General features: G+C 34.6%; 1 protein-coding gene across 9 annotated transcripts in view; it reads left to right on the top strand.

The window, feature by feature from the left end:
- LOC145261213 (voltage-gated inwardly rectifying potassium channel KCNH7-like) overlaps positions 1 to 25,955 on the top strand; it is a 1,042,998-nt gene that overhangs the window by 615,790 nt on the left and 401,253 nt on the right. For all 9 annotated transcript variants that reach the window (XM_080119561.1, XM_080119557.1, XM_080119564.1 and 6 more), the window contains one exon: positions 5,233 to 5,432. In XM_080119561.1, coding sequence (XP_079975687.1) covers positions 5,233 to 5,432 — 200 coding nt within the window. The remainder of the gene's footprint in view (positions 1 to 5,232; positions 5,433 to 25,955) is intronic.

Raw genomic sequence — 25,955 nt, 5'->3', positions numbered from 1 at the left:
CGGATAAAATAAAATGAAGATAGGCGAGGGAAGTCCAAGTTGCTTGCTCTATTAAAATAGGGTTCCTGAATATTTGATTTGCCAAATTAATTTTATAGTTTTGTTTCGTTTTTTTTTTTTACTTCATTTTCAATATACATGTGTATGTTGCGCTTTATTTGATCTACGAAACAGGTATTGTAAATGTCAACTGAATTAAAGGAATTAAATTGGAAGATGGTCAACATCATGGACTTTGGAATATAGACTTTTGTCATTTATTCTGTCTATATATATATATTTATATATATACATATATATATATACATATATATATATATATATATATATATAGTAATTTATAAAATATATATGGCGATTAAGCTACAGTGAATATTCGGCGTTTCACCACTCTAGGATTCCTCAGGCTTATGCGCGAATTCTGTGGTTGTTTATCGTTTTTATATGGTCCTCTTCTGTTGAGGATTTAGTTAGCCAATCAGCTTTCTAGTATCCACCGCGTCCCTTCCTATCAGCCAATGGGCATGCATTTTATCGAACAAAGGATCTGTTTTAAAACTAGGTTAGTGGTTTAAGGCAGACATTTTCTTTTTTTTTCTTTTTGTTAATTTAAATATAAATATATATGTGTAGATACATATATGCACATATATATACATATATATATACATACATATATGTGTGATCGTTTATGTATATTCATGGTTATTTGATTTATTTATTTGTTTATTTTCTATTGTTTTTGTTAGTTTTAAAGCTATTTTGTATCGCTATCCAAGAGTAAATTTTATTTTGTGAACACAGTTGTTCGCTATTTCTCTTCTACAGTTTAATAGATGTTGGGGTTCTTAAAAGTACAGGATAGCAAATTTTTTCATTTAACAATAAAAAACACCGTATGGAACCAACGCTAGCAAATAAATACTGGAAACTCAAGGAAAGCGAACATTCGCCGGTAGTCGAATGGAAAATAATAAGAAAAGCTACCACATATAGACACCTAGACGACCCATGTAAATTATGCCTTCATGAAAAATTTTCTATCCTGCACCTTAAAGAACCCAAACATCTATTAAACTGTAAAGAGAAATAGCGGACAACTGTGTTCACAAGATAAAGTTCACTCTAGGATAGCGAAACAAAATAATTTTAAAACTAACAAAAACAATAGAAAATAAACAAATAAATAAATTAAATAAACATGAATATACATAAACTATCACACATATATGCATGTATATATATATATGTACATATATATATAAACTAACATAAAAAACCTAATCTAGATTTAAAAAGATCAAGAAACTAGATATCTAGACTAAATAGAGCACACACAATGGAACAGGTCAACCAGAGGTCAAATAGGCCTTTTCCGGTAAGTGCATGTTCATTGGCTGATAGGAAGGGCGCGGTGGATACTAGAAAGCTGATTGGCTAACTAAAATATCAATAGAAGGTGCATATATAAAAACGACAGACATCCACAAAATTCGCGCATAAGCCTAAAGAGTCCTAAAGTGGATGAAACGCAGAATATTCAGTGTAGTTTAATCGCCATATATATTTTATAACTTACTAACTAGCTCTGCCGACGTATTTGGCACTTTTGAAGTAAATACTTTAAGTTTACGCATAAATTTATATTTTCGTATATTAATTTTATGTGAGTAAATGAAGTAGTTATATATATATATATATATATATATATATATATATATATATATATATATATCCCAAATTCCAAGATTTTTTTCAACTCATCGCTCATTTCTCATTTCTCTTGGCATATTAAAATTTCAAATTCTGATAGCATATGCTTCGTAACACACAAATAATCATATAAATACCATGCCAATATTTAACTATTTTTCGTCCTGACTGACCAGATTATTAAGAACTCATTCACCTAAAGGAAAAAATTATGGATATGATTACATAAAACCGAAAAGATCAGAAGTTTCAATTGTGTTTGGTGATATCTACGCTATCTTTGACGTTGTTTGATGCATGTTTCTGTGCTAGCAAACGGGTGTTTTCAAGTATTAAATATGTTTACATAATAAAAGAAATAAATGATAACACGAAGAACATGTTGGAATTTGGAATATAGACTTTATATATATATATATATATATATATATATATATATATATATATATATATATATACTCATATATATATATAGTCATTCAATAAATTTAAAAATTTATGACGTGAAATGTTTAAATTTCAAATCCAAATATTTTTATTATTGTGTGTAAGACAACGAATACATTTGAAATATTATAACTCTTTATCATATAGGATTTCGATGTCTACCATCTCTTCAGAAGAGAAAATATCAGCAAATCGTTATAATGGTTTACACCTTATTTGCTAAAGTCAGTGAGACATGGAAAATCATAATTAAAAGTCGTTTAAGTATTTAAATGTCATAGAGTAAAGGAAGTTAATGAAAAGGATATAAAAGTTCACATCCAAATTGCATGGTAAACCGAAGTGAATGTATTTTATAGCAGTGTTGTAAAATGATCCAAACTGTATTTTGAGCAATCCACATAACAAGCACTATATATATATATATATATATATATATATATATATATATTAGGTACAATATAATGTATAATTGGCTATGTAACAATAAATAGAATATACGTATGAATTAATATATATTTCATGTATTCTACGACCGGACAAGGCCAGGCGCCCCCGCTAGTAACAAATAAAGTGCTAGCTGCGTCCAAATGGATTTTGATAAAAGGTTAGAGCCATGGAAAGGGTTTAGTAGGAAATGGTCTGAAAGACAAACTTAAAAGTAAATTTGAACCGTTTCGTATCCTTTAAGAATGCACGTTTACTTAGGCGCATTCGCTCATGCCCTAATGCGTTTAGGCGCATTGGCTTGTGTCTTTTTCGTTTTTTCCTTTTTCTTGTCTTTTCTTTGTCTTTATTTCTCTTGCACTGTCGTTGCAAGATCAGGCTGTCTGAAGATATTGGATTCCCGAGTAAAAATGTACCAAATGGTGATGTCGTTGTTTTATCGGGTCATTGAAATTCAAAAACAGAAACAGCGGATTCTATCTACAAAAAGTTGAAGATGTTCAGAACCCAGTCTTTTTTATTTATTTATTTATTTTTGCCATGTGTGCATATGTAGCTGATAACGTTCAAAGCGAAGATCTGGAGGGTCCGGTGTCAAATCGAGTTGCTGTCTGAGCCTATATAATGCAAAACCCAAATTAGGCAATGATGCCAGTGCATCACTGAAGATTTACCTTGAACCAACTAAAGAATGCATTTCACGATCAAAGTGTTGACATTTACTGCACAAGAGAAACCCTGAACGTTAAAAGATATATCTACTGCTATTAAGTAATCGTATTCAGTATGTTGACTCTCATTTGATGGTTTTAAAAATATTGCTGTATTCAGTCACCCGAGCTAACCTGCGATCAAATTAGTATATTCGGACTAAAAATACGTTTCTTATTCTAAATGAGAATTGTTTTAAAAACAGAACTGAAACTAGGTCAGTCAGCTCATTTTCTTTTCTTGCCTTTTCTTTGTTTTTTTTTTCTATTGAACTCTTGATACCATATCAAGATGTCTGAAATACTGGCTTTCTGACCAATAATGGAGTAAGCAGAGATGTCGTTGCTTTTCCTTTCCCTTTTTAAAACATAATCAACTTCTGCAAAGTTCAAAACAAAAACAACAATTTCCATCTCCAAAACACCCAAACCAAACACCATGAATAAATATGTGAAGGTAAAATAAAAACCTTGAAGCATACAAATTGTTTTCTAAACTGACGAAAAACAGTGACATGTCGTAGACAAAACAACCAAACCAAACACCATGAATAAATATGTGAAAGTAAAAAAAAAACCTTGAAGCATACACATTGTTTTCTGAAATGAAGAAAAACAGTGACATGACGTAGACAAAACAACCAAACTAAACATCATGAATAAATATATTTTAATATAAAAAAAACAACTTGGAGCATGAAAACGTTTTTAAAAATTATTGAATTTCGCATTAAATAATCCAAAACGTGTTGATATGCCATAAAACAAATACAACCAAAAATATTTTCTTGTATTGAACCAGTTGCTATGGAGATGGAAACAAATGAGAGGACTGAAGTGGGAGGCCAATTGGGTGGAACGTTTATACAGAGGGATGTAGTTAGAGGTTAAAATCAAGAAAATGGATGGATAGAGAGATAGATAGATAGAGAGAGATAGAGAGAAAGATAGAGAGATAGATAGATAGATAGAGAGAGAGAGAGAGATAGGTAGATAGATAGATAGAGAGATAGGTAGATAGATAGATAGAGAGAGAGAAAGATAGAGAGAGATAGATAGATAGAGAGATAGATAGAGAGATAGAGAGCGATAGATGGATAGAGAGGGAGATAGATGGATAGATAGATAGATAGAGAGAGAGATAGATAGAGAGATAGAGAGATAGATAGATAGATAGATAGATAGATAGATAAGATTGAGAGAGAGATTTCAAATATGTTTTAATTCTTCTATTTATAAACATCCATGACTCCGGGTAACGCTGTATAACCCGGCTATTATTCATATAAATCACAACTATAAAGTTAATGTATCCCTTTATTCACCATTACCGTCACTACTATAAAGGTATAACTAGTTATGGGACGATTCCAACATTTTTCCCGATTCCGATACAAAATTCCGTATTAAATTGCCGATTCCGATACAATTACCGATTCCGATTTCGATTCTTTATAAATCTCTAAACATTTTACTATAAAAATGTTATTTTGTCTCAATGACTGTAAAAACACATCTTAAATGTGCCTATATTTTCTAAAACGTAAAAAACACTTGTGAAGGGGGTCGTCTAGAGATTTTAGTCTTACTGGCTGTTTAAATCAATAAATATTTATTATCTTATTATTACTACAGGCAGTGGAAGATTTTTCTGAAATCAAAATCAAATAAAAGAGATAATTAAAAGAATCGCTTTTGGCATCGGAAAATAGGCACAATTTTTTCCGATTGCAATACTGATTCCGATACCCCCAAAAAGCTCCGATTTTTCCAATTCCCGATTCCGATTAATCGTCCCAACACTAGTTATAACTTTAAAAGTGCAATGCTAATATTATATTTGTTTGTATCTAAAAATTTACGTTTCTTCTAACCATTCATCTGTTTTTTTGTTTCTTTTTAATTTCTTTATCAGCATTGCTGAGTGCCGCTATATTCGGTAACGTTTCTTCGATAATGTTGCGGCTGTACCAAGGGACCGAAGAATACAACGAGAAGACCGAAAGCATCAAAGAATTCATCAATTTCCACCACTTACCGAAATCTCTCGCAAACAGACTGCAAGAATCGTTCCAGCACACGTGGTCCTACACAAACGGAATCGACATGAGCAGTGTAAGTATTCCAAATCCATTTCGTATTCAATACTTTTTTTCTCTGACCATTTCTCCGTTCCCCTGTTCTCCCTTATGACAACATTGCTAGGCGCCGCCATATTATGTAACAATTATTTACAAAAAAAAAAGAAAGAAAATCACTTTTCTAATCAAATTGACAGTCATCTCTTCTCTTCTCTTCTTCTATCTATCTTCTATTCTTCTATCTTCTTCTATTCTTTCTATTCTTTCTTATATATATATTATATATATATATATATATATTATTATTTTTATATATATATATAAATAAACTGAACTCATTTTTTCCCGTCTGATTTTGACATTAATAGGATTAAAAATCAAGATATTTCATGCAAGTATAATATGCACAAACGGCAAAACAATATCTGAGGTGTGTTATAGGCTTATTATTTCTCAAATTCCTCGATAATCTTAGATTTCTATACTTTTTCTGCCGAGAAGTCACTGCCAAAATCGGTTAAGATCAATGGAAGTGGTAAAATATTTTCTCTCTAATAAATTCCTCCTCCCCCTGCCACCACTTAACACCGTTTGGGGATCGTTCACAAGGAACAGTTGAGAAGAGAACACCGGTTTGGTTTCGTAGTTCTTTCATGTGAAGTTATTTAAAATCACTAAACTAAGTTGCAGTGCTCTGTGGCGTAGTGGTTAGCGTGCTGGACAATTCACATTATATTTTCACGTTCGCGCCGACCTACCGTAGTCGTTTTTTTTTTTTTTTCCTAAACAACTGGAATGGACTTTTCTTTGTGGCTGAACTGTTAACGTTGCAGATGTTTGTTTTTTTTTTTTTGTTTTTTTTTCACACTTTATTTTCCTACTTTTACTCATGACTCCGGGTTTGATCCTTCCTACTTACCTACCATAACATTTTTTTAAACTCCCCCCCCCGTCCCGGAAACAAACACTCAGGCAACGCCGGGTACCCCCGCTAGTTCACAAATAAGATATTAAATTTAATTTTTTGCGATTTGTGTGTTTATTTCCAGCACAGAGAGCTAAATCAAGCGTTTAATCAAGAGCACTGCCTATGCAAGCAAAATATCAAGAGAAACACCGTGATAGATAATATATTTATAAAACTAAATTACTATGTCAACAGAATTCGTGTCAAAGAGAGCTTGGCTTACCTGATTTGTGTGTATACGTCAGGGAGCTTCGCCATATACTTGATTACAGCAGCGCGCCACTTATTACCGTCTTAGACCAGTTTTGATCTTGCAAAATCGGCATGACAGTTTCAATCCTTATCTGGTACTTCCATCTTTCTGATGTTCATCCTCTTCATCTTTCTTCAATGGAATCCTCTTAATATGATTTTTTTTATATAGCTGGAGTTTGCTAGACAAGAAATATATCCATAGCACATACGGCAATCGTATATATAGTAGCAAAATACAATACAGTATATAAAAACATGTATATAATCAAATAAGATTATAAATAACACCGTAAAGCGGGGAAAATACCGTACCCAGAGACCGAAAAAAATCGTATCCCACATCGTAACCTCAAACAACGGTATCCTAAAACAACCGTATCCCGAGGTTTTACTGTACATCTAATTTTTAAATAAAAGATCGTTAATGATTATATAATTATTGGTTTTGTTAGTATTTCTCTGTCTATATCGCAAAATCAATCCAAAAATAGTTCTTGAAGATTTCATTTTACTAACATTGAGTTTTCTATAACGTTTTACCAAGATAGTCAATGTTTAAGTTGCATATATAGCAATATGAACTTATATTTGTATATATAGCAATATGAACTTATATTTGTATATATATAGCAATATGAACTTATATTTGTATATATAGTAATATGAACTATCATTTGCATGTACAGCAATATTGAATATCATTTGCATATATAGCAATATTGAATATCATTTGCATATATAGCAATATTAAATATCATTTGCACATATAGCAATCATTTGTATATATAAAAATATAAACTATCATTTGTATATATAGCAATATTAGGTATAATTTTCATATATAGCAATAAGAACTATATATTGTTTATTTTACAATATTAATTATAATTTGTACATAAAATAATATAAACTAAAATTTACGTATATCGACATATGAATTATCATTAGTATATATAGCAATATGAACTACGCTTTGTGTATATAGAAAAATAAACTGTTATTTTATATATAACAATATGAACTATCAGCTGTATAGATAGCAGTATGAACTATCATTTGTATATATAGCACTATGAACTATCATTTGAATATATAGCACTATGAACTATCATTTGAATATATAGTACTATTAATATCATTTGTATATATAGCACTATGAACTATCATTTGAATATATCGTACTATGAACTATCATTTGAATATATAGTATTATGAATATCATTTGTATATATAGCACTATGAACTATCATTTGTATATATAGCACTCTGAACTATCATTTGTATATATAGCACTATGAACTATCATTTGTATATATAGCACTATGAATATCATTTGAATATATAGCAGTATGAACTCTCATTTGAATATATAGCACTATGAATATCATTTGTATATATAGCGCTATGAATTATCATTTGAATATATAGCACTATGGACTATCATTTGAATATATAGCACTATTAATATCATTTGTATATATAGCACTATTAATATCATTTGAATATATAGCCCTATGAACTATCATTTGTATATATAGCACTATTAATATAATTTGAATAAATAGCCCTATGAACTATCATTTGTATATATAGCACTATTAACTATCATTTGAATATATAGCACTATTAACTATCATTTGAATATATAGCACTATGAACTATCCTTTGAATATATAGCACTATGAACTCTCATTTGAATATATAGCACTATTAATATAATTTGTATATATAGCACTATGAACTATCATTTGAATATATAGCACTATGAACTATCATTTGTATATATAGCACTATGAACTATCATTTGTATATATAGCACTATGAACTATCATTTGTATATATAGCACTATAAACTATCATTTGAATATAGTAACTATAAATGCATTTCAAGGATTTTATTTTGGGTGATGTAAATAAGCCTTTCTTATTTCATATATTTTCTTTTAAACGTCCTAATCCGGACGTTGTTATTCCTATTATTTTTCTAATTTCATATGAGGATATTGAAACTAGTGATTCAAGAACCAGAATTTTATTCCTTAGTTATTTAATTTTTAATAGTTTTCGTCTATTCAGATATTATGGCTAATAGAGAATTTTTTGTGCTGTAATATTCACTCAATTTTTAATCTCAATAATTTGATTGAAATACAACACTGACACTTGATCAACTTATCGGGTAATTGCTTTATTTTTTTATAAGGGGGTCACCACTTACTAAGGGCAGATTGTCAGTCGAAGATAAGTGTTAATCAGTGTTCGGTGGTCACCGAAACGATAGTGTGGTGTTCGTTAGTGGTAGAAATTGGGTAGAATTTGATTATTTAAGGAAACGGCTCATCAAGAACTTGTAAACATTGGACTTGAAGATGACCATCTTGTAGTTATATGGAAAGTAAGCAAGCGGAACAGAGTTCCACAAGCGGGCAGTTTTAGGAAAGTAGTTTTTTTTATAGAATTGCGTTTAGATTTGGGTACGTTCACAGGAAACATGAGTTGGAACAATTACATCGAGGACATTGCCAGGGCCGCTGCAAGAAAGGTGGGCTCTCTCTACCGTGCTAGAAAACTACTAACACCCGAAAGTATCCTGTACCTCTATAAGGCAACCATTCGCCCATGTATGGAGTATTGCTGTCATATTTGGGCTGGTGCATCGGCTACTAGTCTCTCGCTCCTTGACAGGTTCAAAAGAGAGTAGCAAATCTGATAGGCCCTGAACTGGCGTCTAAGCTTCAGTCTCTGTCCCATCGACGAAACGTTGCATCCCTCTGCTTGTTCTACAAGTATTATAATGGTGAATGCTCTGACGAACTGCAAGCGCTTGTGCCCCCACGACGTGAACATCCTCGACAGACCCGACAGGCTGCAAAATCCCTCTCCCACACTGTAGAAATCCCTAGATGTAAAAGATCTTTCTACTCCAGCAGTTTCTTCCTCAGAACCGCTAGACATTGGAATTCCATTCCAGGTACCTGCTTCCCCAACTGTACTGACGTGCAGAAGTTAAAGTGCAACGTGAACCAACATCTTGCTGCCCAAATCCCTACATAGTACCCCAGTAGTTGTTGCCCCTGTTAGTAGCCCCCTACACCAAAGTGGCAATGTGCCTTGTATGGGGTGAAAATGTAATAAATAAAAAAATAAATAAATAAACAACTAGAGAGTGGGGGAACTGTTGATAATGGTTGTACCTATTTACTATGCCTCCCCACGGGACAGAGTTAGACACCAGGGTCGTTTTTTAACGTGGAGAAAAGGTACATAAATAAAAATTGTCTCAGTCGTGAAGGATTTCTCCTCCACCGAAAGAGAACAAGAAATAGAAGTGCAGCATCTGAAGAACAGATGGTATTTATTTGCTCCCCCACCGAGCAAATTAGGCACAAGGCCGATTTTTAATGTGAGGAGTGAAGGGAGGGGGAAGGGGAAAAGGGGACCAGCTCCCGAGAGGTGGGAAATGGGAGCTGGTTAAAGGTCAGACATGTGGGGTTGCCCCCACATCTGGTCTTTGCTAGTCATAGCTTGCAGTATCTGCCGGAACAGATACTACACTTTGATCTTGTCCCGAAGGCCAAGCTGGTATTTATTTGCTCCCCCACCGAGCTAATTAGGCACAAGGCCAATTTTTAATGTGAGGAGTGAAGGGAGGGGGAAGGGAAAAAGGGGACCAGCTCCCGAGAGGTGGGAAATGGGAGCTGGTTAAAGATCAGGCATGTGGGGTTGCCCCCACATCTGGTCTTTGCTAGTCATAGCTAGTCATAGCTTGCAGTATCTGCCGGAACAGATGGTATTTATTTGCTCCCCCACCGAGCAAATTAGGCACAAGGCAGATTTTTAATGTGAGGAGTGAAGGGGAAATGGGGACCAACTCCCCGGGGAGTAGGGGAGCTGGATAGTGACAATTGGTATGAAGGGTTGCCCCTACATTGACCAAGGTCTTATATGTGGGGTTGCCCCCACATATGGTCTTTGCTTGCAGTATCTGCCGGAACAGATGGTATTTATTTGCTCCCCCACCGAGCAAATTAGGCACAAGGCCGATTTTTAATGTGAGGAGTGAAGGGAGGGGGAAGGGAAAAAGGGGACCAGCTCCCGAGAGGTGGGAAATGAGAGCTGGTTAATGGTCAGGTATGTGGGGTTGCCCCCACATCTGGTCTTTGCTAGTCATAGCTAGTCATAGCTTGCAGTATCTGCCGGAACAGATACTACACTTTGATCTTGTCCCGAAGGCCAAGCTTCTATGAAAGTTTGATAGGAGAGATGCGGCTCATGCGAGCCATGTATTTCTTAGATGTTTTTGTCTTTATTTAATTTGTATTGAACCAGTTTGACAACGGGAGAGGAGAGGAGAGTGCGGTAATCGAGTGGAAAGCATCGAGAGATGCAGTCAGAGATAAGAGTAGGCAGAGAAAAATGATGCAAGTACAGATGTGATATATAGGTTTTTATTTTTTGTACAAGAAACCTCAAGTTAGGGAGCATAGACCCTCAACATTTCAAAGACAGTGGTGGGGGGCTCCGTATAATCATCGTTACGAAAAGAGATTTATAACAGTAAAAAGATATGCGTTTAAATGAACTAGTTTGAATACATAGGTTTTGCATTTTTTTTTTTTTTGCTGTGTTCTTTATTTTCTTCTTTTTTTTTTCTATTTATTCCTCCCGAGAAAGATTTTACGAATGTTATTATGAAGTGTCATGGTCAGCCATGTTTTTTCCCCCGAAATAATCCATTACCTGCCACATCTTCATTCTACTGACTATAGTCTTCCCTCACCCTCCATGTCCCGTCATCAAATCTCCACTAGGCCTTAAATCACTAAAGGTGTAAGACTGCTGAAAATAACTCTTCACTCCATCCAAAAAATGTTAGCAGTTTTCGTAATAAATTCAGTCATGTTAGACATGTTGTATGTGTAATATCTTTGGGTGAGAAAAATGCAAACAGTTCTTCTAATCTTCCTTATAGTTCCTAAAAGTGTGTATGTATATATATATATATATATATATATATATATATATATATATATATATATATATATATATATATATGAATAAAAAAGAATACGAAAAGTATAAAAGCTTATAACTTTTCTTTATTCGTTTTTAATTGGTGACATGCAGGAATACAAAATAATATTATGAAAAAAAGAGAGAGAGGGAGGGAGAGAGGGAGAGAGAGAGAGAGAAATATGACGTAATGGAAAAATATAAAAGTATTTGCAGCTTCTCTTTCAATTTTTGAATTTTAATCATGTCAAATCACACTCCATTTTCTTTTGACGCATTGATAGTTGCAATTTCTTCTGATGAGTTAAGGGCATAATAGATTCACTGATTGGTAAATTAATTAAGTGATTGATTTTGCGCTACGAAACAGATACTGTCAAGCATTGTATACGTAAACTGAATTAAAGAAATAAATTATAAGATGGTCAACATCACGAATTTTGGAATATAACTTTTTATTTATTCTCTATATTGCTCTGCAATTATATTGAGCTTCTTAAATAAGGATTGATATATATTATAAGAAAATATATTTCTACAGAAATATATATATATATATGTATATATATGTATATATTGACTATAATGTAAAAAGAAACTTTTTCTTTTTACATTATAGTCGATCTTTTTTATAAGGTTTAAAAAAAATGCACCACTTCGCTTTTAATATATATATATATATATATATATATATATATATATATATATATATATAGAGAGAGAGAGAGAGAGAGAGAGAGAGAGAGATATTATATTAAAAGTGAACGTGTCTGTATGTCTGTCTGTGTACATTTCCCTACGCAATAACTCTGTCAATTTTTAGTTTATAGACTCGAAATTTGAAATACCGGGTACTGAGATTTGGGAAAATCGATGTGACGGGTGTCAGCCAGAAATTTGGCTGTTAAGGGGTCAAATTTCAACGATTTGACCTTTGTGAACTCTACCAAACTCCTCCGACAATTTTAGGTCTAAACGCTTAAAATTTTAGATATGGGTTCCTTGGACATGGATCTAAGTTAATAACTCAATTTGAGCCCAAAACAATAAAGGTCAAGGGGTCATAATAGGGGTCAAAATTTAAAAAAAAATGACCGTTTCTTGTTGTTGTTGTTTTTTTTCTCAGCAGACACCTCCAAACACCCGGACAACGCGGGGCACCCATGCTAGTATATATATATATATATATATATATATATATATATATATATATATATATATATATATATATATATAGTGCGAATGTTTTTTGTATCAGTTTTCGTAATAAATGCAATCCTTAAAAACATAGGATACGTGTCATAGGCTGGAGTGAAAAATCTAATATGTAAACTAATAATCTATTTTGCCACATTTAAATTGAAGGTTGGTACTTTATAATAATATGACTATTCTATAAGTGGCGCAATGTATGTGTCAGTCCCGGGATTTAATATGTGAGGTAATATTATTGGTTCACAAGAAGCTTTGACACCGGCCTTCAAAGATCTCTCCTTGAAAACATCCGGTCTTTTCCCTGGAAGCTGAGTGACAACAAGTCTCCCCAGGTTTCCAGTATTCTCCACCTCTTTTGATAACATTTGCAAATAAATTTGCATTATCGCAACAGCTGCTTGCCATTGATTTCTCGTTGGCATCGGCTATTAGTCTTCACTGGAATTTGAGTGGCAATAAGCCTCCCCAAGGTCCCAGTTCTCTCCGCACTTATCCGTCGGAGGTCTGATCAGTTCCTTGGGCTTTCCGTCCCCCCCTGACTCTACTTGATTATTTGGTCTCACTCTTTTTTTTTGGGGGGGGGTACAGTGATCTCTTAGTGAGAAGATAGGGGTGGAGTTAGGGAACTTATAGATATGGGGCTTCAGTGTTCTGTGTTCCATGTAGCGCTTCATAGTTTGCCTTTGCAGCAGTTTGCTTGGTCCGCGCTTGTTGTTCCTGTTGTTTATAATAATAATAATAATAATAATAATAATAATAATGATTATTATTATTATTATTATTAACATTAATATTAATAATATAAATAATGATAATAATACATACATACATGCATACTGCAAGAAATTTATATATATATATATATATATATATATACATAATTATATAGTATACATGTATGCATGTGCAAATATATAATTGAATGTTGGTGAAAATATATAACAAAAGGTTTTCCCAGCCAAACTTCATATTATGGCTAAGGACATCTATTCACAACTTTCTAGATCTTTATTAAGAAAAAAAAATCACATCACCCTAATATGTAATTGTTTTGCCATCGAAAATCGTTGAAATGATTCTGTCCTTCATATTTCATAAGGCGAAAAAAAAAATCCAAACAGAAAAAAATATATGCATGGTGATGAAGATAGTGATATCAAAGACATAGAAGGAAAATGGAAATACCGTTGGCATAGAAGAGAACAATTCAACCCATGTGCCAAGACGAGAGAAAAAAAAATTAATAGCAAATATATACGCCGTGTAAGGAACATCTCTAAAACAGAACTTACAAACCAAAACAAGGTCACTGCAATTATTCAACTAGTCATGTCTGTGATAACAAGGACTGTTTTCATTCTTTTGGCTCTCGGGTATATATCCGACACAGTTAGACACACTTAATCAACAGAGAACCACATCCGTCTATATAGGTCCTGGATATGATCTTAAACTATATCAAGTGGTGAAGCCCCAGCTTGGGAGTTTTGGGGAGTGTGGATCCACCCTTTAATTGTCGTTGCTCCCAGGTTCACTCTGACCCGGAGTGGTAGTACCTGTTAGGGTCCCAACTAATGGTTAAATAGAAACAGACTTGAAAACAACAAATATATTCTATTAAGAAATCTTTCTTCAAAATCTTTGGATTCGGCATTAAAGAACCTGAAAAGGGTTGATATGCCGTAAAACAATCAACCAACCAACCGTCTATATAAAAACATATAAGATACTAACGGATATATACTCAAGAGCCAAAACAATGAAAATAATATGCTGTTGTCACAACCCTAGTTATCACATGCAGCTTTACCATTGCTGACTGACCACAAAGGGACATAAACACACTAGACACTAAAACGCGGAAAATGTTGATACTGAACAATAAAATACAGAACCAGTGCCTGCCTAGGTTGTATCTGCCTAGAGGATCAGTAATCATGGTTCATTCAGAAATTGACCATTAGTATATTATTCAATGAAGAGGGAAACCTTTTTATACTAAGACAATTTTATTTTTGCACTCTAACAGAGTCCCCCCTTTTGGGGGAGCTGGTTTTCTCTCACATTAAAAACGACCTTGTGCCACAGTTTGTTTTCGTGAGGAAACATGAAAATACCGTGAGCACCGGGCGATATCTGATGAGCTCTTAAAATCAAACCTCAAAATGGTGCAGCAACACCACGAAACAGAGTCCATAATGTTAAGGAGGGGTGCGGGCAACTGTCCAGGCAAGCAGGAAAATAAACAATCAAAGAACGGTTGGTTCGAGGAAAAGGTGACCTAAGCTCCATCTAGGCAAACGAAAATAGATAATAGAATCCCAGGACTTGTAGCGATCTGGATCCATGACGTCAATCGGTGATGTGTCAGACCGAAAACCAGCAAAAGTGCAATAACAAGCTGGCGAGGAAATAGGTGAAGAGGTCGAAGAGATATCAATGAAAAAGGAGTGGAACAAAGCAACAGGAGACAGTCAGAGAGACGAACAGATGCGAGACACAAATTGACACAGCTTGCGACCACCCCTACCACGACCCCAACCAACGCCGTCATTGTGTTGAAGTGTGTATATTAAATACATCGTAAAATAAACTAAGTCTTTTTTTTATAAACAACGTGTCTCGTATTCATTGATAAATGAAATAACTGTGCATTTTAATAGCTAGATGATCACCAGCCAGACAGATATGTAACAATAGAACAACCTCGATCATGAAACTGGTCAAATATTTTGAATCAGACGTAAAAGAAAGAAATAGTTTAGGAAAATAAAAATAGTCGTAGAGAGAAGGGCGTAAAAATAGGAAGGAGAGAAAGTTAAAAAGATAAAGAGGCGCCTAGAGTTAGATGGAGAATTCGAATATTAATATAAAGATTGTTTAACATAACAACATATTTAGATTTATTATAGTCCCAGATAACGCCGGATCACTCTGCTAATATATACAGAAGATTGAGATGTAGTTTTCTAAGTGTTAATCCCAGTGTTTGTAATATAGTGCTCATTTACAAGCTCAGCTGTATTATTGTATAATTTTATATATCCATACGAACATTATCGGCTACATATGTGCATACAGATTCCAGCTATGATTTCTTGCGAAATTAAACTTCATCAGGCGCTGATATTCATGATCTTTGATTGTGACAAAACGTATTCATATATGTAGTCCACACTGTTTTTATAAATAAAGTCAACTATACTATATATTCGTTTGATTTAAAATTCGATAATATGCTTAAACGCTTACTTTCTTAAGTGGTCTTATGATTTTGACCAGGACTGTATATATATATATATATATATATATATATATATATATATATATATATATATATATATATATATACTAGTAAGGGCTACCCGACGTTGCCCGAGTGTTTGTAGGTGTGTGTGGTCGGGCGGGGTTGGGGTGTTAATGAAAACCTAATAATAAGCGAAGTAAAAAAAGAAAACAGGAAAACGAACGTTAAAACTTAAGCGGGGAGTACCCGGGCGGTGGGGGTGGTGGATCAAAACATCGAAAAAAACAAAAAAACTAACGTAAGGAAAACGAACGATGGTAAATGTAAAAATCGAAAAAGAAAAACAAAAAAGAAAACAGAAAAACGAACGTTAAAACTTCTGAAAAATAAAAACAAAAAAAAAAAAGAAATACGTGAAAAATGGCTTAAATACGCCTGTTTCGATATCAAAATTTAAAACATCGGTGGGTACTCGGGGTTTTTTTGGTTTGTGTGGCCGGTCCGGAGTAGGGGTGGGGGTACCCGGCGTTACCCGAGTGTTTGGAGGTGTGTGTGGTTGTTAATGAAAATATAAGCGAAGTAAAAAAAAAGAAAACAGAAAAATGAACGTTAAAATTTATCTGAAAAATAAAGCGGGGATACTGGGGCGGTGGGTAATCAAAACATCGAAAAAAAAACAAATCTAACGTAACGCAAACGAACAATGTTAAATGTAAAAATCGAAAAACAAAAACAAAAAAGAAAACAGAAAAACGAACGATAAAACTAAAAACCAACAAAAAACACGTGAAAATGGCTTAAATAAGCCTGCTTCGATATTAAAATTTAAAAAATCGGTGGGTACCCGGGTGTTTTGGGGTGTGTGTGGTCGGTCGGGGTTGGGGGTGTTAATGAAAACCTAAGAATAAGCGAAGTAAAAAAAAAAACAGAAAAACAGACGTTACGTGAAAAATGGCTTGAATAACCCTGCTTCAACATTTAAATTTAAAAAATCGAAAAAATAAAGAAAAGACATCTCACACCACGATTCGAACTCAAAACATTTAGATAATGCCCCAACGCACTAACCAACTGAGCTAACACGACGTACATGAAATTTAATCAGTTCTTCAACTATTTAAACTAAATCAGGCCATGATGTCATCTGACACATGCGTAGAACCGATTTCGTACATGAGAGGACGGTTTGTGTTGACCCCCCTGTAGAAGATTGTTGATTTCAGGATGAAAAAAAATAACGTTTTGGGCCAATTTTTCGGGCGAAGGATGAAGCTTCAATATGATACCAAGTTTGTGAATTTTTGTTCTGTCTGTCGAAATTTTTTAGCGGACACAGAAACACACATACATACATACATACATACATAGATACATACATACACACATTTTCGCTTTTATATATATAGATATTTTTATATATATTTATATATATGTATATTTATATATATTTATATATATATTTATATATATATGTATTTATATATATATATTTATATATATATATATAAATTTATATATATATATATTTAAATATATTGATATATATATTGATATATATTTGTGTGTGTGTGTGTATGTGTGTGTGTGTAAGCATTTTACTAGTGTTTATGCAGCGTTCGGTTTGACACTTGAGATTGTCTAATATCTACGTCTAACTTTGGAGTGTATAAGTTGTTAATTCCATTCATTAATGTGGCAATGGCTTGGTGGCCCGAAGGTAAAGACTTAGCTGGTGGAGTGAAAGTAAACTTTGAGGCTGTGTTCGAAAATCTCGACCCCGGCGAGAATTGTAACCTCTTACACTAGTGTCTTTAGTACAAAAAATAATTATATATATATATATATATATATATATATATATATATATATATATATATATATATATATATATATATATATATATATATATATAACGAGAGAGAAAGAGAGACTACACATTGAAAGATGGGAAAATAAGAGAAATGTAGAGAGAGAGAGGGTCGGGTTGTATACAGATGTAACACTATTATCTACAATCCAATCTAAGCTCGACTATTTGCAGAAAGAGAATGGTGATTTGTCGACATCCTCTTGATTAGGAACGCTCGCAATTTCGAGGCGTCCTATTTCAAGGGCGGCACTGGACGTAGCAAGAAAAAGGCTAAGAGGAAAGATCCCACCCAATCACCCAGGTTTGTCGGGAAGATAAGTAAGAAGAAAACTGTGTGTGAGGTGTAATGGTGAAGGAGAAGGGCTTCTGTTGCGCAGAGAACAAATATTGAAGCCAAGATTACTGAGTCCTTCCTAGTACTAATATCCGGCCAACATCTTAATGCCCTTGGACACGCAAAGCGGGAAAAACATTCACACGCTGTATTAACTGCATACATCACATACATTCCAGTACAGCGTTGGGAATCATATATATATATATATATATATATATATATTGATGAAGTTAGACATATTCGTAATATCTTATTGCATATATATTCATGAATTGAATGGCTCTCATCTTAGGCCCCAGGATTTGATAAGCTCCTGGGTTTGACCTTTACACCTGATCTTAAATGGAACACATACATCAAGTCTGTGGCCAAGGTCGCTGGGAAAATGGTGGGATCCTTCTACCGCTCCAGAAGATGCAATTCTCTATCTATATAAGAGCCAAGTACGTCCAAAGATGGAGTACTACTGCCACATCTGGGCGGGGGCTGCAAAAAACAGCCCATCCTGCCTTGACAGAGTACAAAATAGACTCCGTGGCTTGGTGGGGGATGCCCTTTTCTCTACCCTGCAACCTCTTTCCCACAGAAGAGACGTAGCGAGCCTGTCACTGTTCTATCGTTATTTCCATGGCAGGTGCTTGTCTGAGCTCCATTCTCTGGTCCCCCCTCGCCAATCTTTCACAAAAAACACCCGACTAGCTGAAACCACCGTCAATAATTTTCCCCACTCCCTATCTGTGCCTAAATCAAAACGTAGATACTATGAACGAAGCTTCTTTCTTAGAACTGCACGACCGTGGAACTCTGTTCCGCTAGCCTGTTTCCCTCCCCACTTCAACCTGGATGTCTTCAAGTCCAACACAAACAAATTCCTGATGAACCGCCCCCCCCAGTAATGACACCTTACCAATTCTCCAATACTATTCCTACACAATCCCTTTGATTACTGTACATACAATAATCTTTATCCCTGAGTGGCGAACTCCATGTAAAAAAAAATTGCGTTAATATATTCAAACACATGCACACACAAACACACACACACACACACGCACATACATATATATATATATATACATATATATATATATAGCAAATAGTTAATTTGATCAAATATATAAGAGCAAATAGTTAATAAAACATGTTAAAAACACTTTGAAAAAGAGTTTAAAAAACATATTTAATCTGAAAAGGAAACACTTAATAAGTGGATAGTCCTTAATCCACGGAGTTTCGAAGAAATACTTTCGTTCTCATCAGAGGGTAGGAAATTTGCAAAATTAATTAAAGTTAGCAAAATTATTAAAAGGAAGATAAGATGTGCGTAGAAAAAAAAACGTACTCTTTTAAACTTCTATTAAACTCCTCTGCCTTACGTTCACAGAGAGCATGCGTTTGAAGATATACATTGAGCATTTACAGAGCAAATTAGGCATGAGGCCGTTTTTTAATGTGGAGAGGGGGAAGGAGAAGGGAAAAAGGGACTAGCTCCCGAGAGGTTGGTAATGGGAGCTGGATAGTGAGAGTCTATTGGCATATAGGGTTGCCTCTACGTGGACCAGAAGCCCATTGCCGCAAGGACAATGGTCTTTGGTTGCAGCATCAGGCTGGACAGATACTACACTTGAACTTTGATCTTGGCCCGAAGGACAAATCCTTCTGCAAGAGGAAGGTGGGCTCTCCTTACTGTGCTAGAAAGTTGCTTACGCTTGAATGTATCCTGTACCTCTATAAGGTCACTATTCGCCCATGTATGGAGTACTGTTGTACCATTTGGGCTGGGGCATCTGCCACTAATCTCTCACTCTTGGCCAGGGTTCAAAAGAGAGTTGCCAACTTGATAGGGCATGAACTATCATCTTAGCTTAAGTCACTATTTAATCGACAAAATGTTGCATCCCTCAGCTGGTTCATCAAGTATTTTATGGTAAATGCACCGAAGGACTACAAGCAGTTGTACCTTCTCAACGTAAATACCCCCGACAAATTCGTCAAGCAGCTATACCCCGCCCATACACAGCAGATATCCCTAGGTGTAAGAAAGCCTTCTACGCCAATAGTTTCTTCTCCAGAACTGGTAGACTTTGGAACTCCTTTTCGGGATTATGCTTTCCCAACTGTAATGACATGCTGCTCGTATCCCTTCATAATACCCCTGCAACTTATGTCCCCGGTAGTATCCCCCTTTAAAGTGGCATTGTGCCTTGTTTCGGGTGAAAATTTAATAAAAATAATATATAATATATGTGTGTATATATATATATATATATATATATATATATATATATATATGTAACTCGATGGAAATTGCTCAATTTGTATGTCACATCTGCTTCAAGTTGTGCAAATCTGAGACGGGAGTGCAGAGTCATCTGAGATGGCATGGATGACAAGATTGGGAGAACTCAATGTGACGGCGATCATCTGGAAAGATGCAGCAATCATCATATATATATATATATATATATATATATATATATATATACAGACACACATATTCTTATACATTTATATATATATACACACAGACACACTTATATTTATATATATATATATACATACATATATATATATATATATATATATACGTGTCTCAATTTGTGTATGGTCTAGTGGTATAAAATGTTTTTCCAATAATTATGTATACAGAGTGTATATACGTTTGTATATACATGTCACAGTCATCTATATGGCGTGTGTATATACGTTTGTTCGTCTAATCTAGCTTTTTATTGATGCGTGTATAACACTCTCTCTTTTTGACTCCCGACTCGTAGATAAAAGTGATACGAGTCTTTCAAGTTCTTTCCTGAAGTCCACGTCACGTTAAGTGATCTCTACATAAGATATGTCAGATTGTTGAGATCAAACCTCTTTTTAAATTATTATTCATGTTCTAACGTTATTTTCTATTAAAACATCTTAAATAAATATTTTTATAATTGATATTATTCAATTATTTAATTAAATAAAATATATCTTAAAAATGAATCATATAAAAAAAAGAATTCCATATTAATTCAATAATATAGCAATCGATACGGAAGAACAAAATATAGAAATAAAGTGGATTATAAGACCAAAAAATTCACCCTTGATTGTCCTTCGGGGCCCGAGTCGCAGTGGATAGAGATACAGAATATGTACGATTCCAGGTGAGCATTGTCTGGACGTAGTGGTTTCAATTCAACCCAAAGCCAATCAGAAGATTAGTTTGCTAAACCATGGTGAGACGACAACAACTATGGAAGGCAGTAGTTGCTGTGGATGTAGTTGGAGGATTCGGTATTCCTATCCTATCGTGGTTAACCACCTGATGAAGGCCAGGAGGAATAAACGTCGTGAAAGAACTAAAAGATGAGGATAATAGTCCACAAATAATTAAACAAAATAAATTATACACATTACTCATCTGAAAAAGAATTCCTAATTAATTTAATAATTCAATCACAGCTGCCATCAATCGACATGAATAGCTCTCCTCTTGGGGAGGCTTCATGTTTTGACAAGCTTCTGTGCTTGACCTTTACTCCCGATCTGAAATGAAACACGTATATAAAATCCATTACCAAAGTCGCTGGAAAAATGGTAGGGTCCTTCTACAGCTCCAGTAGATATCTCACTCCTGATGCAATTCTCTACCTATATAAAAGCCAGGTTCGGCCAACGATCGAGTACCGCTTCCACATCTGGGCAGGAGCTGCTAGAAACAGTTTATCCTGTCTTGGCAGAGTGCAAAATAGACCTCGTAGCTTAGCGAGAGATGCCTTTTTCTCTTCCCTGCAACCTCTTTCCCACAGAAGAAACGTAGCGAGTCTGTCCCTGCTTTATCGTTATTTTCATGGCAGGTGCTGATCTGAACTTCAATCTATGTTCCCCCCTCGCCAGATTTTCACGAAAAACACTCCTCTAGCCAAAACCACTATCAACATTTTCCCACACTCTTTATCTGTGTCTACACCTAAACGTAGATTCCATGAACAGGGCTTCTTTCTTAGAACTGCTCGCCCGTGGAACTCTATTCCGTTTGCCTGCTTTCCAGCTGACTACAATCTGATTGTCTTGAAGTCCAACGTGAACAAGTTCTTATTGAACCGTCCCCCTAAGTAATCTAAGTAACTCACGCTAAAATCACAATGACTAATGTATACCCATTAACCCTTATCCTCGAGTGACCTCTAGGCCTTGATAAGTGGTGACCCCCCCCATGTAAACTTTTTTTTTAAATAACAATAATAATATAAATAATTTTATTTGCATTGTCCGGCAAATATCTAGCAGCGATCAGTTTACAACCACAAAGTAAGCACTAAAATGTTTTTTTAATGAATTAAACCAACTTAATTGATGCATTATTTTCAACAGGATGGAATGAACTAACACTGCGTTTGCCTTTCCGAAAAATCGAAAATTATTTAATTGTTAATGGTTTTCTTTATTTAGAACTCAATCCAGACATCGTCAAAGCATTCTATTTAAGTTTTATATGCAATATAATACCTTGATTGTAATATCGCGTTGGCTATTCCTATCCTACACGAATTAGCATTATGTTCATTGTAACTATTTAGGAGGAAGCAACAGTGTTGATAAAGATTCGATTGTCGCAACCAAAATATATGAGTAAATAAAATAAGAATATACAACGTATTTCCTTTAAGTAAAATGAGGTCTTATAGTTAACCTTTAATACGAATATTGTAGTGGCTGTGGTAATGCTGGGGGTTATGGTAGTTGCTGTTATGGTGGTTGTGGGAGCGGTAGTTGTGGCCGCAGTGGTTGCTATGGTAGTTGTGGGGGTGGTTGTTGTAGCCGTGGTGATTGTTGTTGAGGTAATGGCTGAGATAGTTGTGATAGTTGCGGTCGTGGTTATGTTTGTTGCGAGGGTTTTAATCGTGGTTCTGGGGGTGGTGATGGCAGTAGCAATAGTAGTATTGCATTTTGGAGAGGAAAAGTTTATAGATAAAATTTCTTCTATCTCTAACAAAATCTGCTCTTTTACATTAATAAAATTTGCCATAACAGAATATGTTTCCCTTTTGTCTTGTGTGGACTATCTCATGGATGAATCCAATAACTATGCAAAATTAATCTTTGTGTTTGACCTAAAGAATTCCCTACTACGGTCTCTTTCTCCCTTTTTTTCTTCTATATGTTATATAAGTGGCTGTTTTGTATTCCACATGAGTTACCGCCTTGTGAATTGTACTTCTTTTAAAGGATAAAACACTTCCAATGAGGATCGGAGGACTATAATAGTTATGCATCTAATATTGCACTAAATGCGAGTTAATCAATGTTTGTTTCCCGTCCCTTTTTTGTCAACACATAAAATAGAAACATGTTCGTGTAAACACCACAACAATTTATGTAAATTACATAACAAAATCAGAATATTTTGTTACAAAATAATAATAATAATAATAATAATAATAATAACATAATGATAATGATAATATTGATGATGATGATGATGATGATGATGATGATGATGATGATGATGATGATGATAATAATGAGAAGAAGAAGATGATGGTGATGAAGATGATGATGACGATGAAGATGAAGAATAAGATGATGATGATGATGATGATGATGAAGAAAAAGAAGAAGAAGAAGAAGAAGAAGAAAACCGTAGTCTGATTAATGCAAATAATACGTACACAGGGTGTTCCAACATGATCTGACACGTTTGTAGGTCAAAAAAATAAATAACAATTAATAAAGAAAATATTATTTAAATGTACGTAGAGTGTCATTTTATTTTAATCAGGTACAACTCCATTTCTACTTGTATTTAATAGGAATTCTAAATGAAATGTTCCCGAATCATTTGATTTCTTTGCTTGGTGATATTGCTTGGCCAGCAAGATCGCCTGATATTAATCCCAGTGATTCATTTCATGGGGATATTTGAACTCAAAGGCATTCAGCAACAACAGCCCTCAAACTTTGGAAGAATTAAAACGTGTTTTTCGTTCTGAAATTGCTGTTATCCCACCCGAAATGATCCATCGGGTTACTGAAAACTTTCGTGGACATCTACAATCGTGCGTTAGCAATGGTAGGAAACATTTGACCGATTTACTATGTAAGACTGTGTGAAATAAAATGGGATTCTGCGCATGTTTCAAAAATATTTTTTTTTTATTTAATTCATATTTCATTTTTGTTTTGGACCAAAAATTTCAGATCATTTTGGGACTATATATATATATATATATATATATATATATATACTAGCTTGTAGCCTGTCGTTGTCCGGTCATACAATACGTTTAAACATATTTTTAATTATGCAGACTGCGAATATATTATTAGAGAGGAAATGATTTGTGGCGATTTTAAATAGTACCTCTTTTTTATCATAAATTGTATTCATTAATAATAAAAAAATAAAACAAAATGATAAGGTATACTCGGGCTTGAACTGAGAATCATTCGGATTGTAATCAAATGCTCTACTACTAAGCTATATCTCCAGATTATAATAAATCTGTTTTTTTTAGAAGAAATGATTTGCTCAAAATTTATTATCTCCCTTTGCTCGTGTAATTAAGATATTGCATTGTAAATTTCTTTTTAACTGTAAGAGAGAAAAGAAATGTTGAAGCTCATATTTTTTTCAATTTTCGATACTTATCGGATGAATTTTGTTCCAAACATATCTAAGAACACTGCCAGACATATAAATTAGCTTTATGTAAAATTTGGAAAAGATATGTTCAGCTGTTTCGACAACCTAGGAAGAAGGATCTCAACACACACAAAATGTCTTTTACATAATAGTATGTGTGTATGTATGTGTGTATGTGTGTGTGCGTGTGTGTGTGCGTGTGTGTGTGTGCATGTGTTTGTGTGTGTGCTTGCGCGTGTGTGTGTGTGCGTGCGTGCGTATGTGCGTGCGTGCGTGCGTGCGTGTGTGTATATGTGTGTGTGCGTGCACTCGTCTGACAAGACGTTGCAATCATCATGTGTGTATATGTGCGTGTGTGTGTATATGTGTGTGCGGGTGCGTGTATATGTGTGCATGTGCGGGTTCGTGTATATGGGTGTGTGTGTGTGTGTGTGTGTGTGTGTGTGTGTGTGTGTGTGTGTGTGTGTGTGTGTGTGTGTGTGTGTGTGTTCCAGTGACGATAGATTTATTCTTCCTTTTCACTCCATTTTTTCGTAATCGACGTATCCGGCGCAACAAATGTCTGACATCGGATCGAGGTCACGTATCGAATCTCCATACTGAATGATTTGTTGATCTGATTTCTCCAAGATTTTCCGACGACAATTTCCTCTTGGAAATTGGCCGCTTCCACTGATAAGACTCGAACGTGCACGGGGCACTCCGAATCTTGGGTTACTACGCAAATGAAAGAGCGAGAAGAACTGAAGAGATGACGGTAAGCGATTTGGTCCAGCCAGAAATAAAATAGTACGAGGTTGATGTCTAGTAGGATTATTAGAACGCAGATACTACTGAAATGATTTACGGCGCAATTACGTCAACACCGGTTTTCGCAAAATCCCCGAAGTTAAGCAACGATGAGCCTGGCTAGTACCAGATGGGAGACCATTTGGGAACGCTAAGAACTGTATGTGCTTTCCGATTATGCCGGCATTGTTTTCAGGCGTCCGGAACTTCTATAGACTTGTAACTGG

Source organism: Euprymna scolopes, chromosome 37 (assembly GCF_053919585.1).
Source record: "Euprymna scolopes isolate OS-2025 chromosome 37, ASM5391958v1, whole genome shotgun sequence".
Taxonomy (NCBI): Eukaryota; Metazoa; Mollusca; class Cephalopoda; order Sepiida; family Sepiolidae; genus Euprymna; species Euprymna scolopes.
The sequence above is the reverse complement of the archived record's forward strand: the minus strand, read 5'-3'. Positions and strand labels throughout refer to the sequence as shown.